Genomic DNA, 20,325 nt, shown 5'->3' on the forward strand with positions numbered 1-20,325 from the left:
GCCAAGCAGCAATGGATGAGGATATCTCTTGGAAGGACCTCAGCACATGGCACACCACTGCCTTAAGCGAGAAGAGAAAAGCCTATCCATTAATTGGCCAGAGATGCTAGGACCTCAGTATGCTTGAGCCATGCCCAAGGGAGAGCCTCTCTCTGAAAGCAAAATACATGCACCAGTATCTCACATGGGGGATTACCAACATGGCACCTATGAGCACAAGGTATGCAGGCAACAGCCTTCACAACAGCTGACCTACAAACATTTCTCATGGCACTTTCATTTCATTATTTTAGAGTCCAGAATTTGAACCCCAAAAATCAACGGCAAAGTGGCACTATCAACAAAAATAAAGAATTGGGTTTTTCTCTTCCTCGTATTGAAACAGTGTTACAGCTGGAAAGATCATTGAGGTGAAAATGAGAAAAGAAACAAACAAAGGAATGCTCACCTGTATCCAAAGATGTAGGTTCACAGGAAAGACCCCACAAAGAAAGGATCTCCAGCAAGAGACCCTTTCCCCAGTGGCAGCCAGCCCTTCAATGGGTCTAGGAGAGGTGCAGCCAGGCTCCACCCTTCATCACACAGCTGAATCGCCTTCACCTGTGCTCCCATGGCTGCCTCAGTGCTGACCCAGGTGAGCAATCAGTGGCTCAGGCCGTGATCTAACAGTTTCCATACACACGAAGGTAATACTATGAGAGTTCAGGGTGGGGGGTTGTTTGTTTTGTGTGTTTTTGTTTTTATAACCTCTCTGCATTAAGCTACATTGAGGCTAAATCTATATTGCTCCGTCTAAATATACTGCTGCCTGGAATTTTTTGTTCAGTAAGAGAGATGCAGAAATTATTCATTACTTGATGAAACACCATTGGTAAGGAAATGCATTCATGAGTGCTGAAGGGATTTTGTTTGCATGCATCTACTCATTGTCAATGTTAACCAGATTGAACGTCTTTGTCTTTCTGTCTGACCACGCTCCCCTCTCCAAACAAGATGTTTGGAGACATTTTGAAGGTTAATTCAGCATTTCCTAAATGTCATCCAACTCTGAATGATAAAGTTTGTCTAGTTTTTTTTCATCCTCCATCACAACAAGCTGTTTCCAGTACTCTTACTTAACAACTCTTAGGACCATAGCGTGTACAAACCAAAGGCATCTAAATCATGAGCTGAGCTCTTGGTTATGAAAACAAACAAACAAACACACGCACAAAAAAATCACACAATTTGTTGTTCTTTGGTTTCAACAGCTTCATTCCTTCCACAAGAAATGCAATATCTCTTCACTCTGCCCCCAAAGTAAGCTATCTCACTTTTAACGGCATGCATCTGCTACTGGACCAGAGTACACGACACCCAAATTTGGTGATGAGTTCACTGCATTGACCTAACATCCCACTGTCAATCCTGAAGAACAAATTCACTGCCACTGAGGATGGAGAATTTGGGTTTTGGAGATATGTATGGGTATTCAAAGTTACTAGAACAAAAAATTGCCATCTTCCAATGAGCTCATGAATTGTCTGGGAGATTCCAGTGAACTAAGCAGTGAACTCATCAGTTCATTGACAATGCAACAATTGCACTGCAATTAGACCACAAACACTATTTTATCTAATTTTCTTGTTAATCCAGGAAAAACCTTCTTGTTCCTTCATCCTCCTGCTCTAGTGCTAACCAAACACACCCCACTTGCAGCCTCTGAGGACTTGCCACCCAAGGACAAGCATGCAGGTGATGCCTGCTCTGCTTTTCAAACTTATCAACAAAAATATGTTGGTGACAAAAATGGCCTTAGGAGTATAATAGGTTTAGAGAAGCAGAGTTTGATATTGTCTCTGTAACTATACTTAATAGGCACTAAAAGCAGCAGAATGATTATTCAGCCCTTAGATAACTGCGCCTCGTAATTTCACAAACTGATAAAAAGACAATATGAAGCACAGGGTCAGAGCAACAGACAACACATTCCACACAACACAGTCCCTCGACATGCAATAGACCAGTGAAACAGACCAAGAGAGATGGAGACTTTGCCACCAGGAAGTTGAACTCCAGAGGAGAGGGGTCCACACCATAAGCACTCAGCTCACAGGCAGGGAACTCTATGCTCCATTTGACACAAATGATGGTGATTGGGTATTTTTTGTGCTTGCTTGCTTGCTCTTTTTGGCAGCAAGACAAGGACAAAGACAAGGGGGAAGAATCACAATTCTGGAGAAGGTTGTGCTTCTTCTTGCTGGCATTCTTGCATTCAAAGCAGGCCAGGTGCTGCCCCACTGTAGTTGTATCTTCATTGCCAGCAGGGCTCTGCTTCAGAGAACTTCCAAATACCACTTTGGCCTGCTGACTGTCTGTGTTACTAAAGGTAATACTACAAGCTCTCAGGCCCCATCCTCACACTCTCACTTAAGAATTTGCTTCAGAAGAGTGTGGTTGAAGAGCTGGTATGTAGTGAAGCTACAGCATGCAATTAGCTGAGCTGTATGCAACAGCATCAACAGAGTGACTCAAAGCACCTCACTAAGAGGCTTCGTGCAGGGCAGAAGAAAAAAAGTGCCAATTAGGTACCTATAGAAAATCCTGTGGACCTTCTCTGCTAGCTAGGGCAGACTCTTTTGCTTTACTACCTGGACTACAATCTATGCCAGATGTGCAGACATTCTCCCTTAGCCTTTCTTGTGGCAGTGACAGATTTTCCCAGATGCTTGCTGATTTTGGCTGAGCAGCCGACACAATCATTTCTGCTAATGGCCATCCCAAAAAAGCCATCATCGAGGCTGGTGCACCTTAACCCACAGGGCAAGAGGGCAGGTCCCACTGCCCCACCATCAGCTGGCAGTGGGTCCCAGGTGGCACAGCAAAGGTGGCAGAAGGAAAAGGATTCCTTTAGTCAGCTTTAAATACTTTCTGATACCTTTCTGAACCAATCTCTGACCTTTTAAAAATGTCATTGTTATTAATTCAAGCAACTTGCAATACTAAACTTTAAATATTATTCAGAGCAATTCTTTGTCCTTTTGTAAAATGCCATTCTATTCATCCAGCCACACACATTTTTTATTCATGTGCTTCTTTTTAATTCTCCTTTACTGTACTACTGAAAGAGAAGTGCGTAACCTTTGCCTACACTTTGAATTCCTCTTCAATTACATCACTTCAAGGCTTTACACTGCATTTAATTCACTGGGAAGATCCAAAATGGCTTCTTGACACTGTTCATAACACCCCATCTTGCAGTAGGGGTGCAAGCATGGCTGTGCCCACACATGCAAGGTGTCTCTTCATCTGACAGAGAAGGATCTCAAACTCACCACCACTCAGAGGCATAACTGCATGAATATTCAGGAGCAATCTTGCTGCAGTTACCTGCAGTTACCAATGGCTGCTTTTGCCATTGGGGCAGCTGGGATTAAAGCTTTGCTCCTTTGCTTTTATGTCAGCTATGATCTGTAACTCCCAGCCTGCAGAATCAGTGTATGCTTAACCCTCAACCAAATCATCCTTCTTTGTACCCAGGCAACAGCATCACACCAAGGAGAACCACCCAGCTGCAGGTTTCAGGTTCACCCTCTTGTCCTCAGCAGCACTGGAGAAAAGAGTGGCTTTTCTCTAGACTATGGGTAAAAACTGTAGGCATGCCAGTTTTGCATTCAAAACACTGCAGGAATTATTTGTTTTCTTTGTTTGTTTTCCTAGAGAGAGCCCCTGTTTGGTGTCTTGCTTATATACCAGCATTCCTCCAGCTGAGGCAGTGACTCACTGTTGCTACACAAGCTCAACAATATGTGCAAAAGAGTGAACACAGGAAGAGCTGCTTAGTCACATCTGCAGACAGCAGAAAGTTGTTTTCAGTTAGTTTACTTTGAGCATTTAAAAATCGGGGAGAAAGGAGAATTAAGATCAATCCAAATCCAAAGAAAAAACAAAAATGGACTATTTTTGGAAATGCAATATTCCATTATCTTTACCTTTCTGCTTAGAGTCAGAATACAATTCAGGTTCATGTGTTAGCATTTCATTTAGTTATACAGCATACAAATGGCAGTACTTTGACGTAGGAAAGTACTTTTTCGCTGGAAAGAGCAGAGTTTCTGAAGTTTCCTGAGGAAATATGATACAGATAATATGAAAAAGCACAAGAAGTGGAGCATAATTTTCAAGACCTATAGCAGGCACAATTTATATAGATTGCAACACATCAAACATTCTCCTGAAACCCGAGTCACTTGGAGCCACAGCTGACTACCTTTTGATTGAAGCTAAAGTTGTGCATGCAGCCAGCTCGGTGATTCTGGATTTTTGCTGCATGAAGTCTCATTCCCAGTGGATTTACAGATGCTATGCTGGGCTGTCAGGCAGTGCACCAATTTCAGCATCTACCCTTGCTCTCAACCAGGCCACTGTCATTCAGGGTTTCTAGGAGCTAAGTGACCTGTGTGTACAAAACTCCAGCAACTCCTTCAGGCTCCAGAGTTCTCTCCAGTGAAACAGGAAGGTATGGATCCACCTACTCAATGTGGATTGCTCTTTCTTTTTTTTTTCCAGCACAACTGCTAAAAGCCAACAGCTCTGGAATTATTGATTTAAAACCCTTTTGTCCCAGGACAGGCTTTTCAGACTAGAGATGATGGTACTCAGTAGACTGGATCCAAAACCTGTCTTCTGTGACAGGGCGAGCACGTACCCACAGTGGAGCAAAACCTGCTTGCTTTTCTTATCAAATAATACCAGGTACTGGGGTCAAAAGACTCGTGTTCATAATTCCTAGCAATTTCATTCCAAATTTCCTCCCATTCTGCACTGATTGTTCAAACTGAAGATGTGCAACCTCAGGAGAGCTTTGCTTCTCTTGGATCTGGCATGGTTCAATCACTTTGTTTTTCTTCCTGGCTCTTCAGTGTTGCTAGCATTAACTGATAGCAGCACAGAAATCGTTCTCACTATTTTAAATTATTCATGCATTCTGAGATTTTCCTTAAAGAACCATACAAGAAAACCAAGGATTTCCACTTGTGCTATTCTCTTCATATCAAAGAAACATGGAAGGAGGCTTAAAAAAATACGGAGGCACAATACACAGGTATCTCAGACACTGACATATCTTCATGCTAAAAAACAAGCTCATGTTATCATACAACATAGAATGGCCTGGGTTGAAAAGGATCACAATGAGCATTGAGTTTCAAGCCCCCAGCTATGTGCAAGGTTGCCAACCAGCAGCCCAGGCTGCCCAGAGCCACATCCAGCCTTGAATGCCTCCAGGGATGGGGCATCCACAACCTCCTTGGGCAACCTGTTCCAGTGCCTCACCAGCCTCTGTGTGAGAAACTTCCTTTTAATATCCAACCTAAACCTCCCCTGTCTCAATTTAAAACCATTCCCCCCCAAACAGTCCATCCTTCAAATCCGCACCTCTCCAATCTACAGAGAAGGATGTGTTGAGGGACCATGTCAAAGGCCTTGCAGAAGTTGAGATAGATGACACCCGTCACCCTTCCCCCATCCACCAATGCTGTCACTTCATCATAGAAGGTCACCAGATTGGTCAGGCAAGATCTGGCCTTGGTGAAGCCACGCTGGCTGTCTTGAATCACCTCTTTATCTTGGATGTGCCTTAACATAGCTTCTAGGAGGATCTGCTCTTCTGCTTCCAGGTGAAGCTCACTGGCCTGTAGTTCCCCAAGTCTTCCTTTCTCCCTTTCTTAAAAATGGGAGAAACATTTCCCTTTTTCCAGTCACTGGGGACTTCACCAGACAGCCACAATTTTTCAAATATGATGGAGAGCGGCTCGGCAATCACATCAGCCATCTCTTTCAGAGCCCTAGGATGGATATCATCCAGCCCCATCTCCCCCCTGCTCTTTGCATGTGTATGCAAAACTGATGACTGCACAAGTGGTGCCCTGTATTTAGTAATTACCATAATTACCAGGCACTTCTCCTTCTTCTCTTAATCCAAAACTCTGAATATGAGTGTGAACAGCTGTCATAAAATGCTCATCAACTTTTTATGATCATCACTTAATACATCAGGCTTCAGGGTATCACTCTGGTTTGTCGGGGTGCCCAGTACTGGGCTCACTAAGATGTCCAGTACATAGTTCTCTCACCTCCTGCTCTCATCATTCACTCCTATGCTTGCATTGCACTTTAGAACAGCAAAGGCAGGGGCTGATATCAAAAAGTACCACTGTGTTCACTCTGGATAGCTTTAATTTCAGCAACAAGATCAGATCCTGCACCAGTCCTAGTGTGGCTGTACAAACACCTAATCAAAAGAGAAGGCAGTAAAAGGGAAGAACGCATTCTTTTTGGTAGTAACACCAGCTCATGGAACTGCTTGTAGACAAGGCATTGGTTTTGTACCCAGAAAGCAGGAAAGCCAGTCAAATTGTCAAAATCTTCAAAAAAATGTGTTTAGCAAAGTATATTGAGGGGACAAAACGCGTAAGTGCACTGCAAATTAAAATCTTAAGCCAGGAGAATGTCTAGAAGTGACACACTAGCCAGCTACATGCACAACACAGTGAATGCATATGAATGCAATCATATGTATGACCAGACGCTGGAAAAGCCCCAGATGTGTCAAACTTAATCCTTCCAAATCTAGAACAAGCCAAAATTAAGGTTGCATGTGCCAATTAATTTACTCTTTCTTCCTGCATGCAGATCTAATACAATGCAGATGTAATACGATAAAAATGTAATGAATTACTACCACAAACATGTTTATTTCATACAGTACACAGAATAGCCTGCCTTGATAAATTTTCATTATTTCATCTTCTCCTAAGTGTTCAGCATGCATCCACAGACCTCCTTCACTTCGTGTTGTTCAGATGTGCTGCCCTCAGTGTTCACTCAGCACTCTGCCACACGGCAAGTTTGCTTTAGGTGTGGCAATGAAATCATCTCCGTTAGGCCCTCCTGAGCCTTCATCCTCCTACTCCAGTCCTACAGGCTGCAGTTTTACATCATCTGTTTTAAATTAATATTTACAAATCAGATCTCCAAACGGCTTCACTAGCAGTTATGTGTGCTCAGCACTCTATGGCAGATCCTTCTCACCTCAGCAAAGAAGCTAAAGGCTGGAAAAGCTTTGCTTTCCCCTTGGTTTGGTTAACTCAAGTCAAGCTATCAGTCAGTAATAAGGGAGGTACTTATGACTCCATTACCTTGCAGGAAATAAGCCTGCAGTGTTTCCCACACATTTCTTCTGAGGAGAGCAAATCCATCATCTCCTCAGCCCTCAGCTTTTCACAGAAACTCTGTGACTGGTTGAAAGTGACCAATTTAAGACGATTTGGTGGGGTCACAGTGAAAACTGTGCTGTCATCAGTGAAGAAATGTTTAAGCCCCAAGTACTGGGAAGAAAAGGACTTGTGAGCTTTTCAGACTGAAACCATGAAAAGCCTCGTTTGGCAATGCCAGTCTGTATGGATTCACCAAAATACAGTGCAACTGCAAAACATTTCTGTGAGTTTCTGAATTTCTAGCAGAGGAAGAAGCATTTGCTGCTCACAGGATGGTACATTAGGGTGCTCCACACATAAACCAACTCTCACAGTATTCTGGTGGGAGGGATGGAGGTTCCAAGGAAATAAGCCTTGGTGATAGAGGAGAAGAGGATGATTTCTTTTTCTGGCTGTTTCCAAGAATTTTAGAGATAGCATTGCAGAGCAGTAGAAATATGGATTAAATAGATATGGGTTATATCCCACTTTGAACTCACAGAATGGAAAGATAAATAAATCAGGATACGATTTATCTATTTATTACAATACATTTGTAGTGTATCTTGTTTTAGCCAGCCTAAGCTGCAGGATTAAACTGATGAATTGACCTTTTTAACGCCCATGTTTGTCTAAGCAATTAGAAGTCTTACCTCTTGTATCTTGTTGCCTTTCAGTTCCAAACAGACAGCAACTCTTTTCCTTTGCATTTTTCAGACATTCTTCTACTCTCACCTATGCTTCATGAGAGATGATCCACAACTGCCTGAGTGCTGCTAGCAAGGGAGGAGAGGAGAAGAGAGGTGGCTTCCCTTGCTACAGCCCTACCATACCCTGCAGCAGCAGCACAGAGGGAAATGTGCCAGCCTTCAGCCCCTTCTCTGCTTCCACCGAGCAACAGCCAGACCGTGGCTCTCACCTCTGCACCTCCACCTCACACAGGACTCGGGTTTACAACCGACCCAGCACAGCAGGAGCTTCCCCGGCATCCACAGGCAGCAGGGGGGCAGCTCCTCCTCACCTCATCCCCTGCAGCTGCCATGCTGATTGCAGCCATGCTGGTGCCACCTGATGGGCAGCCCCATCCTGCCCCAGTTGCAGCTAGGCAGAGAGAGGAATTATTTCGTATCTTTCCCTAGAGTTAATCTTTAAAGAGGAAAAAAAAAAACATAAAACAAAAACGTACACACCAAAAATCCTCACATTTTAAAGTCCTTTACATCTCTGTCACCTTCTGCTCATTGTGAGACCTCTGAATTTCTCAGCATACATCTCATGGAGAAATCTTTCCTATTTTTTTTCCTCACCCTCGTGGCAGCAGTGCTGGCATGTCAGCAACACAAGACAACGTGCCTCCTGGTGACAACCCTTAGTATCTGCCTTTTGCCAGCAGTAAACAACCTGCTCAGTTCTAGTATACCTTCTGGGTGGACCTTACAGGTACCTTACAGGTAGCTCACCCATCCTTTTCTCACAGATGTAATCACAAGGCAATCAGGGAATCACACAGGAATCAATGATGTTCCTTTACAGGGCCTGCTTCCAAGAATACAAATAACATTCAGAATGATTTGCTGTAAGGGTCATATGCCACTGACCATGCAAAGGGAGAGGAAATAACACACAGGGTAGGAGAGCTTGGCTTCTTTGCCCCTTTACTGAAAGTGGTCTCACTGTCTGCCCACTCCTTGGTATCAGCTCAGCTGGCAGTAGTGAAGTCTGGCTTGCACTTGAAGGAAGAAAATACAAGAGGGTGTCAGGACACTGGAAGCAGAGGAGAGTGATTGCACATTTCACCTCTAGGTGTGAGTGCATTGGCTTTCTGAACCTATCTAGCTCACCCACACTGTGGATTCACTGTGATGGCTGAGGGAATACTTCGATCTGACTGTACAGAATATAACCTCAAGCCCATCAGAAAAGAACCGTTTCCAAACTGTCTGCTTCCCTCATTCTTCATTCCTCCAGACTATAATCTGACCCATCAAAAACAGGTCAGGTGCAATTCTGCAACTGTCAGAAGGTACCTTTTGACTTTTTGGTTACTTTATCAAAGAAAATAACTGCGTCTAGCAAAGCTTTCAATAAAGCCTGCATGTGTCTTTTCTGTATTTATTTATCACAGATTTGCTGGAGCAAGTTCCAGAAGGAAAATTAGATATTTACAAGATGGCAGAAGCATCAGACAGTACACCACTGTAGTTATTTATTTCCAAAATGTAAATAGAGGAGCACAGAGAGAACAGCTTTCCATCATGGTTTGCATGTATGGCGTTGAAATCTCTTTAATCACCCAGACTGGAACTTTCCATATCACATAAAGGTACTGGATGAAGCAAATGGTAATAAAATAATATAAAAGGAGTGAAACACTGCATGAGGTAACAGGGGAACAGTGAGATCCTCCTATACCTCACCACACTGACAAAAAACATTGCTGCACATGTACTACTTAGGAGAGTTGAAGTGATTTGGAACAAAAGTAAATGACACAGCTAAGCTAAAACAGCAATGACACAGAGCTGGCAACCACAAATAACTCAAATAGTGTGTCTGCAAACCCCCCAGACATGTTATCTCTGAGTCCACAAGGGATGACTGCATAGGCTGCACGTACATTAAGCATAGCTCTTCACTGAAGTTTGTCAGCTGAACTGCTTAGCACGGCAAAACAACATCCTTCTGTTTCTCCTTCAGTGACTTGTCTCAATTAGCTGTAACATCAATCTTGGAAAGGAAAAAACAGAGCCTCAGAGCAGGAATGTGTAATTCTTCATGGTGCAGCAAACAAACAATTAGCACGCTCTGGTCTTAAATTCAAAGCAAAAGAGAGAAAAGGGCAGCTGGAAAAAGAGCTCATCGGATGACTTTCTTTTTTAAGTAAAAACTTCTTTCTAGAAATGCTTCCTAGAATTATTGTAATTACTGTTATATATGTTATATGTATATATATTCAGACATATATATATATATATGTTATATATATATATATATGTCTGAAGTACGCTACTAGGACATGAGATTTACTCTTAAGCAAGACTGAGGGGTTAAAGTTTGGCTTTAAGCAGCCAATTCTGAGTGATTAGCTGGACAAATACTTCTTTCCAAAGCAGGGCCACAGCTTCATATGGAATCGTTCATTACTTTTGAAAAGCCAGTCCTTCATCAGTTTTGTGCTAGTTTTACTCTTAGTGTGATTGATAATCCCAGTATATTCTTGCAAATCATCCTAATTCTAAACTGTCTTTGATAAAGTTGAATCAAAATCAAATAAATTAGAGCATTTTGAATACAGCAGCTATGGCAGGAGGCTCTTTGATTCCCAGTGTGCCATGTCTATGTTCTTTTATTTGGTTACATATGGAAGTATGTAGCTGTACATGACATTTGTCTGAAGGGCCCTTAAGTTGCAGTCAAAGTACAGATAATTTGTTCATTTGTTCAAATTCAGACAGAACGCAGATGCCACTTTGATTCACAGTAGCTTGAATGAATTCTTCAGTAAAACACACTTTTGGACTTGCTAATTAGACAAGAAGTAACGCGTTTAGTCTTATGTGAAAATAAAGCAATCTCCTATGAGCTGTGCTTCAAGGCCACAAAGAGGGCAACGTGTTTTGATCATAACTACAATACGTTCACTTTGGTTCTCATCATTGCAGCACAGCAAAGTGCGTCTGTGGTAATTTATAGCGGTGAGCATCTGTTACAAAGCAATGGGTTGAGATGTGCTGCATGTGGAAGAAAGACATTTTCAGAGCACATAAACAAACACAAATGAGACACGTGTTTTTTGTCCAAAAGTGCTTCTCACCTTTTCTGTAAGGTCTTGATGCTGGTGAGTACTCCAGGATTAACCTAGTATTAAGTCTAGCATCATTTAAACTAAGGAATAAATGAATTGCAGAGTGAGGAAGAAAGTGACTATAGACTGTACTGGTGCAGGAAAAGCAGCTAACATGGGCAGCTCCTGTCATCCAGATCATTTGCATACGCCAAACTATTTTGACAAGGTTTAGAAAAAACAGGTTATTCTTTGAAGAAACAGGCACATTCGGGTAGATTTCAGCTATTCAGCTTTGCTCCATTCTATTCCATTCAATTTTATCACATTTCCAAGTATTAAAGGAGTGAAACAGAATCAGACGAAATAGAACACACACAGAAAACAGAAAAAGGTGCTCCAAACAAGGTCTGGGTTTATTGAAACCGTGTTTCCTTTTGGCAATGCTGCTGCACCTTGAAGCATCAAATACGCTTTTCAATTTATTTCAATTGGAACTCTACTGCTTCACCGCTTCCTCAGGTGCGAGGATAACCTTATAAAACAAACCGTCAGTGCTGACAAGTTTCTAAATTCAATTATCAATTCAGTTGCACATTGAGAATTCAAAGGAATGCAACTCATGTAGCAGGCTCCTACTCTTTATAATCTCTATTTAGGCAAAATACGAGTGGATGATAGAAAAATCCAACTAATAACCAAGACTTGATTAGTTTAAAAATGCTTTAAAAACGTCATCCATTTCAATTACATAAAAACACAAAAATGGCCAGATCAAAGACCCTGCATGAAGCAGCCTGTAGCATGATTACTGCAGCTAAATCCAGTGAGGATTGATGACAATGAAAACAAAGGCTAAGGAAAAGCATCTATTCCTCTTATTTTACGCAGCTTGTGTTTCAAGTTGAGTGTTTTTTGAGGAATATGAGAATTTCTACTTACACAACTCACAAGCTTGCTTCTAAAATTACCTACAACTGCTCATAAAAATAAGCTCAACTCCTCTAAACATAGACATGTTTCCACAAGCAAAACTAAAGAAAAGCAAGGCAATTATTCAAGTGCCATCATAAAAACAATTATGGGAAAAACAGAAGTTAACCTGTTTTGCAGTATTTTCATTATTTTGTATTGTTATTTTAAATTCTTGATTGTCCAATCTTGAACAGGAAGGACAGGCTCATAGGAGCCTTGGCTGTGAAAAGAATGATGAAGAAATGCAGGCTGCATGTGAGCTCATAGGGTGGCCCTGAGCTGGGGCTCTGCCGGGTAAGGGCAAATTTACGGGCTTGAAGGATCAGCACCAGCATTAAGGCAGCCATTTGGACGGAGGTGGACAGGCCGTGGCACCCCTGGGGTGATCTCTGGGGCACAATCTCTTCTGGTTGGCCTGACAGTGATGGTGTGGTGACTCATATACTCCAACGGAGGTGGATCCGCTTCTATCAGGTCATCCTCCAGAGGTGGATCCACCTCCATAGGCTCTCCATCACTGTCAAGCGGGTCCACCTCCATGGGCTCCATGTCATCACCCACCTTCACCAGCTGCCTCTTCTTGAAAGGTGGATGCTTCATCCTCACCCCAGGAAAGACAAACTTCTTGTCTATCTCATTTGGAGACAAAATGTCACTGGCTGCTCCAGCTCAGCTACTGGGATCCTGGATGCAGAGTCCCCATGTTTATAGGGCTCAGTGGCCATTCCGACAGGATTCTGAGTGCTACTTGCACTGGGACTGCAGGGGGTGCATTGGAGGGCCTGTGAGCTCCTTGGGACCTGGTGCTGGGGTTTTGCACCTGGGGGATGGAAGGCTGATTAGGGCTGCTGTCCTCAGCCTGTTCTCTCCTTGGCCACAGAATGAGTGGTTGGAGGTGAAGCCAGGCCCTCCATGGCAGTGCGCAAAGAACAGTTGGCTATCAGTCGTGCCTCCACATATGCAGTTTGGATAGATTCAGTGCCTGCAATCTCTGCTATAGGGGTATTGAGAGTTTAGGGACACAGGTGTGTTGCTGTCCCCCATCAGTTGACCCCTATGTGCCTCACACAGCATGGAAACTTTCAGATCTCAACAGCAGGTGAAGAGGGGGCTGGGCCTCATGTGGCCCACAGAGCATGGTTCAGACACACCTGCAGTGATTTATTTCACCTTCTGCCTTAGGCCAAAAGGTCAACTTCTTTCACAGTAATCAATCAGCATCTTCCCATATAATAAGAAAAAACTTTATGAGACATGACTTCCCAAGCATTTCTGCCATAGCCGGGACATAACTGTTAATGCCTGATCCATAGACCAGGGAAGTCAAGCTAATCCCCTCTGAAAGTCTGGGCTGGCCTCAGCATGATCTCCATGCCACCGCCAATTTCTGCTGAAATGCTGGCAATCCTGCCAGAGTCATTAGCCAGATATAAACCCAATACTACTCAGTCACTGTGTGATTTCTAGCTATATCTCTTGATCTATTAGCCATAAATGTTGGCTACACATGCTCTAAGAGGAAGCAATAAAATTGCCAAACTACTGCATGATGAACCCACTCTAACAACTGACAATTTCATAAAGTGTAAGAATTTCATTTGTAATAGAGAACAGAAGCACAAGATCAAGAAATAGAAGCCAATGTCTGAGAAGGCAAAGATTCGGAAACGAGCAGATGGATTCCATAAAATCACCCAGAAAACGTAAGTTGTTCTTTCAAGGTTACAGTAATACTGTTTGACCTTATTTTTCTGCCACTCCACATAAGAGCAGGGAAAATCAGGCTGTGAAACCAACAACGTTTGTTATTCAAGTAAATATCTGATTGCTCATCCCTTCTAGCTATGACATTTTAAGTAACTTAAAGTCTCTTTGAATAACTATATTGAAAACTGGAATTTATCATGTCTTCATGTGGTGAGCAGATTATGTATATGTTAATAGAAATGGCAGAAAAAAAACACATTTTAGTCATCATAAGCTGCAAAATAAACAGAAGAACTGATAGAGCTATCAGTAGCCCCCCGTACACTGAGACAAAGGTGAAGAACCTGAAGTTTGAAGAGCCTGTAAGAACAGTCATTGATTTCCTGAAGCGGAAGGAAAATCCTTTACTACTCAACACAAAAGTTTTTAGAAAACCCTTAAAAATGGCTCATCTTTCTTCCCTTGCATTGACCACTGAAGAGTACATGACTTAGTCCATGGAATTTCATTAGCAATTTCCAGTTGGTATCTGCTTAACATAGAAGCCTGTGTGACCAACCAGCTACGCTCTTGAGACAGCATAGGAGCTTTTATTAACGCCCATGTTCAGTTTCTCCATTTTGCAATGTTTCTGGCGGGTTGAGGAAAGTTTAATTCCATTGCTCTGCACAAACTTCTGATGCCCAATCACAACTTTCCATTACCAAGTAGCAAAACTAACTTTGCTCCACACAAGCTGGCTGAAAGCTGTTTCCATGCCACATCTCTAATCCCTCTCTCTTCCTGGTACATTGATAAATCTCATGTAGAAAAGCACTGGCATTAATTCCTATTATTTTCGTTTGTCCTGAGATGACTCAGGAGCACCTTATTCTTTAGGTTTAAAAACAGCATATTGTTTCAGTGCAGTCCTTCACATTTTCCAACTTAAATAATGGCATCTATAAAAACCATGCAACCATGCAATTGGAAAGCACAGGTCCCAAGCCATAATTAACAATTTGTGATCGCTTTCAACAGTGCTGTATGCTTTTACTGAAGGACTCTCATGCGGTGAGACTTATGCTGTAGGACTTACTGCCTTAATCATAACAATCCAAGATAGATTGACTGATTTAGTTTCACTGTTTGCTGGGGAAAAGGAAGAAAGAAACAGCAAAGCCATTTTTTTAAATGGTAGATGAGAGCGAGGACATTCAAGGAGGTACTGAATAGGACTCAACATCTGTGCTTCATTAAGGTGCTTCATTTTGCCTCCTCACTAAATGTTACAGTTTCCGTAATTAACAAAAGTTTGAAACCTGACTGTAATTGTGCCCACTGCGTAAAGAACTTCATACGTTCAAAGCCAGCAGATTTCAGATGCCACTGGATATAACTATATGATCAAATGGAAAGCATGTCAAGATTATTTTCAGGTACTGAAGTATTTCAGTTCTGCGCATAAATCATACCAAGGTCAGCACACACTTAAAAACTGAACTTGAATTACACATTTATTGCTCAGGATCTCGCAAACTTCAGTGAACAGTTAAGAAACTTCAAACTTCCCTTATCTGGTTCAATTTGCAGTGATAAGTGTAGCATCAACGTGGAATCATAGAATATCCTATGTTGGAAGGGACCTACAAGGGCTTCTGGCCCCACACAGGATCACTTGTGTGTAAAATGCAGAATTATTTGAACTGAAATTCTTCCCCCTGGAACTGAGACAAAAGGAGTGAGATAGCACGAAATCTCTAACATGACGGATCCAATCAATTCATTCATGTTTCTTCCTCACATCATATACTGCATTTTACCCTTTTTCCTATTAATTATGTCTTACTAGATTTTATCATCTTAATACTTGATACGAGTGTTCATTTTATAATATTTGGATTTAAGACTGGTTCAAAGAAAAGGTCAGTACAACATCCCTCAACATAGGACAAGATTTTACAAAACAAGCCAGAACATTCTTACCATTAACTCACTAAAACCAGCCATTGCATCAAATAAGGTGCATTATTATTTAAACACATCTTTGAACATCAGCTTTCAAGCGTTTCTTCAGTCTATCAGTATATGACATTCACTTTTGATTACCTGAGTTTAGAAATTTAGATAAAGAGCATCACTTTGAATTGTCTTCCAAGCTCATTTGGTGTCTAAATAGTATATGGCATTTCCTCACTGTCTTTCCATATAGACCTGCAGAGATATTCCAATCAACAAGGAGGCTGGAAAGAAGTACGTGAGTCTGTTGTAATCATCTGAAACACTTCCATGTACTGCTTAATTCAGAATTCAGCTTCAATTACATCTGCTGTGCTAACCATATTAAACTTCATTTTAATACGTAAGAGCAGAAATGTAACACCCATTAGAAACGTGAGAACAACTTCCATCTTTTTCTTTTTTATTGAACCACATATAAGTACATGTCAACAGTTGGCGTAAATTCCATAAAAATACAGTACCTTTTTGTGCTGCAACACTAGTCACAATGTTTATATAAATATTTTTTCTCCTTCCTTGAATTCAATCAACATTTTAAAAATCAACTTCCCAAAAGCCCCCCCTTTTTTTTTTTGATATTTTCCTTATATAAATTGTTCCAAAATCTATTCTGTAAAAGTTAAAAAGCTAGTGTATTTTCAGCCATTCTCCCTCACCTTTCTCAATAAGACAGATTTTAAAAAAATAAGAAGTCTTAGAATACTGATTAGCTGTTACACTACAACTCTATCATAGGTTCCCATTTAATTATTCCTTTTATACATACGATAGATGCTATTCCTATAGCATCTAATATTACCAGATGCTAGTAGGGCTGTAATAGACTAGCCATGTCAATAGACTGATGCCAGAACAAACAAAAAAAAAAAAAAAGAAAAAAGAAACATGAGACTCCAGAAGGTCTTAAACTGCAGGATAACCATTACTGTGATACTTCCCATGACAATAAATATACAGAAATTCTATGTCTATTAAAGAACTGCAGGTGTATAGCTATCTTGGGAAGCGAATGCTAAGTCCTTTACTACCCATAATGTTGGTGTGACACCAAGATGACAGAAAAAATGAAGAACCACACACCACTGTTTGACTATACTCATATCACAGTTGGGTTAAATTCAATTTTTCTTGAATGGTAATGATAAAATCCAGGCAGGATCTAATAAAAGGGGGGGGGGGGGGGGGAAGAAAACAGAGCATAAAGTTTGAAAGTCGTTTCTTATCAAGTTAGGCGCTGAAGGTCTAGTTAAGGCAGTGAAGAATTTATTTTAGTATCTTTCTAAGGCTATTAAACAGATTTTTTTTTTCCTGAATAAAGCATTTTCCCTTAAAAAATTCCATTTATATTATGCCAGCTTATTCGGAGTGCATAAGAATGCTAAAAATCCTTAGACACCAAAAAGCTAAACTATTGCTTGCTGCAAATATTACCCTTATTAGTCTTCATTTTTAAAATCAATAAGGTTCCAAGAACATGCACCTAAATAATAAAGTTTCAAATCCACCTACAAACTCTTTCATTTCAAAAGCAGGCTTAAAAGCATGTGTCAAGTGATCCAAAATGACAATGTTCTTAATTCTGTCAAAGAAAAAAAATGAACTTCTCCCCGACACGACAAGTGAGACTAAGCAACTTTCAAGAGAATTTCTACTAAGGACCACCTCGTCCAGAAGGGCGATGGCAGCAAAAGGAATGTGAGAAATGTGATGCCAGATGCAATAGCACCATCCTTTGTCTTAAGCTGCTAGCACCAAAGCTTTAAGAAAACTTGCTTTGCTAAGACATTCTGACAGTCCCATTTCACAATATCATTGGTTCTGAGAATGAAGGTACTTTCCATAGCTACTTTTAACTCCTTTTGGATCAGTGTTAAATAAGATGTGCAAACATATAATCATTTGCATAGCAAATCTCAAGGGACTGACCCTGAAATAGAAATCCAAACTGCAAGGTTAAGATATTTCTATAATCAGAATCACTTAAAATGGTAAAAAATAAAATACACACTTTTCCATTTTAAGTCTAGTAAAAAAATGTGTTTCTCCTTTAGAATCCTCATAGTAACTAGGTTTAAAAAGGTTGAAAGATCGATGCTTCACTGCATTGAAATGTTACTCGTTTGGAATCTTCAAGACTCTGTAATTGCTGTTCTCAAATACTGTGATGAAATATGGCCTGGAATCCTGGCTCATCAGGGTACATAAAGGAATTCGGCCACTATTAGCAGGATCTTCCACATCCCAAATTTCAGGCATGCTGCAACCAGGCCTAGAAGATATTTAGATACGAGAAATGAAGAAACGCCATTAGGGAAAAAAAAGAAAGAGAGAAAGAGAGAAAGAGAGAAAGAGGAGAAAGAGAGAAAGGAGAGAAGAGTAGAGAAAGAGAGAAGAGAAAGAGAGAAAGATGAGAAAGAGAGGAAAGAGAGAAAGAGAGAAAGAGAGAAAGAGAGAGAGAGAGAGAGAGAGAGAGAGAGAGAGAGAGAGAGAGAGAGAGAGAGAGAAAAGAAAGCATTTAAACTTGCTGAGTTGACTTTTTAAACCTTTCTATGAATACTTAATTGTGCCTTCTATTTGAAGTTAATGTTTATAGTAGAAATTCTTCTCAGATTACAAAGTCAATAAATATACTAGTAATTCATTAAATTTAATTGCTTTTGTGGTTACATAACAGCAATGAATTTAGAGGGAACAGCACATACAATGAAAGAATTCCTACTATATAAAATGTATTACCAGAGACCCTTAAAGCTTCCTATTAAATGGAGGGTGTTTCTTACATTCCAGACATACATAAAGAAAACTCACTAATTAAAACACTCACTAAATAAAGCATCTTAAAAAAAGTACTACATCCTTGTTTTTTGTTGTTTTTTTTTTTAATTAAGGCTCACAACCAATATAAATTCTCTGCAGTTACCTTTCAATGTTAATATTGCTACAAGCTTCCTAACCTTGCCAGTGATAACACCAAAGAAATAAAATAGACTGATTTCATTTTATCCTTAATGCAAATAAATTCAAGTGACCTTGTCACAAAGGCTCAGAAGAAAAATTAAGAAAGGTAGCATACCTTTTTCTTAGAGTCTAAATGAGACAACATTTTCAGTGACCACCACCAGTCATAAAATTCTGGTTCTCAAACCATGTTCTGCTCTGCACCTTGTAATCATTCTGGGCTTTTATTATACATTTGTGTATGTTCTTGCCATCACTGAACAATTGTTTCCTTTGTGAACTGTTGTAATTTACAGTGAAGTTTAAGAATATATAAAACACAGCTTTTCAGGTGCACACGAAGACCATGAAGTTGCTAAAGTTGATCACACTTCTCCAGCTAGGAGAAACTGGAGGAAAATGTATTATGGGCACTTTTAATAAAGCACAGATTAACATTTGAATGCTACTGCCTGATCCAAATCTCATAGGACATATTTGGATGGTGTATAATTCCTGTGAGAAAGGCAGAGATTACTCACTTCTTTCTGCTTACGCACAACGACTCTTCTAGAATGTAGTAATTCACTCCTAATTTTATTAATTCTTTTTTCACTTCTTTTGCAGGTTTCCGGCTGTACATGGAATACACTATTTTAGTTCTGGCCCTGCAGAAAGAGAAACATCATTAAAATTTAGCTAATATAGCAATAAAACATACTCTTTAATTTTAGGTTGCACAGGAAGGTTTTTTATTTCATAAAAGGGCTAAAAAAAAAAAAAATCCTAAAAAAAATCTGCTTTGATGCAATGATTTCCTCACAAATGCAATGACTCCAAAACCAGTATACAGAGCCCTCTGATGTTTCTGTAGCAGGAAACAACCACGGTTACTTTGAGTAGAAGATGTGAGAACATCAAGAGCAATGCATTTGAAACGTAATATTCAAGGCTAGATACAAAGATACAGAAACAAAATTTACTACATAAAATGATGCCATTCCTACTGCATATTACTCACATTAACAGAATTAGAATTTTATATTTTTTTTTTAATAAAAAAGATCCTCAGCTTTGATATTCACCTTAACCCTGCATCCTCATAATGCGGATGGTTTACAATAGGACGAAGTGCTGACAATTTAACACTTGCCATTGTAGGCATTGCTCCTGCAAAAACTGCATCTGAAAAACAGAGTGAAAGGCATGTTTGAAATCAAGACTGAAGCAGTAAAAGCAGAGAACTATTCTTGAAATAACTAAAATAGCAATCCTATAGAAAAGCATGAAGAGGTATGAAGTACTTAATCCTTTTGAAAAAGCCTTATACAGCATACACAGCACATGCACAAAATCATTTCTTCTTTCTAATTTTAAAACCTTGATGTCAATGTAAGTATTTAAAATAATTAAACATCTAAGATTGGAGTTTCAATATATTTTATTTTTCTTGGATTAGTAGCAGAATATATTAATTATGAGAATACTGGATTTTTTTTGTCATTTCTCACTCCGTTGTTAAACGAGCAATAAAATGTTAGACTTCTTTGGATTAAGTGCATTTTCTTGCTTTTAAATTTTTTGTTTCCAGATATTTTTATGATACTTCTTTTCTCTTTCATAAAAGAACAGAAGCAACCACAACACAGACACTTTCAATTATCCTCTAGCAAAATAATGAGCATG

General features: G+C 40.2%; 1 protein-coding gene across 1 annotated transcript in view; it reads right to left on the reverse strand.

Annotated features, from left to right (window-relative positions):
- Positions 1–17,814: 17,814 nt before the first annotated feature.
- Positions 17,815–20,325, reverse strand: part of DPY19L1 (dpy-19 like C-mannosyltransferase 1) — a gene marked incomplete at both ends in the record, with an annotated part of 47,052 nt that continues 44,541 nt past the window's right edge. Inside the window, 3 exons of the mRNA XM_079538682.1 lie at positions 17,815–17,971; positions 19,182–19,307; positions 19,725–19,824. Coding sequence (XP_079394808.1) covers positions 17,815–17,971; positions 19,182–19,307; positions 19,725–19,824 — 383 coding nt within the window. The remainder of the gene's footprint in view (positions 17,972–19,181; positions 19,308–19,724; positions 19,825–20,325) is intronic.

The sequence above is a fragment of the Tetrao urogallus genome, assembly GCF_951394365.1.
Source record: "Tetrao urogallus genome assembly, chromosome: 7".
Lineage (NCBI taxonomy): Eukaryota > Metazoa > Chordata > Aves > Galliformes > Phasianidae > Tetrao > Tetrao urogallus.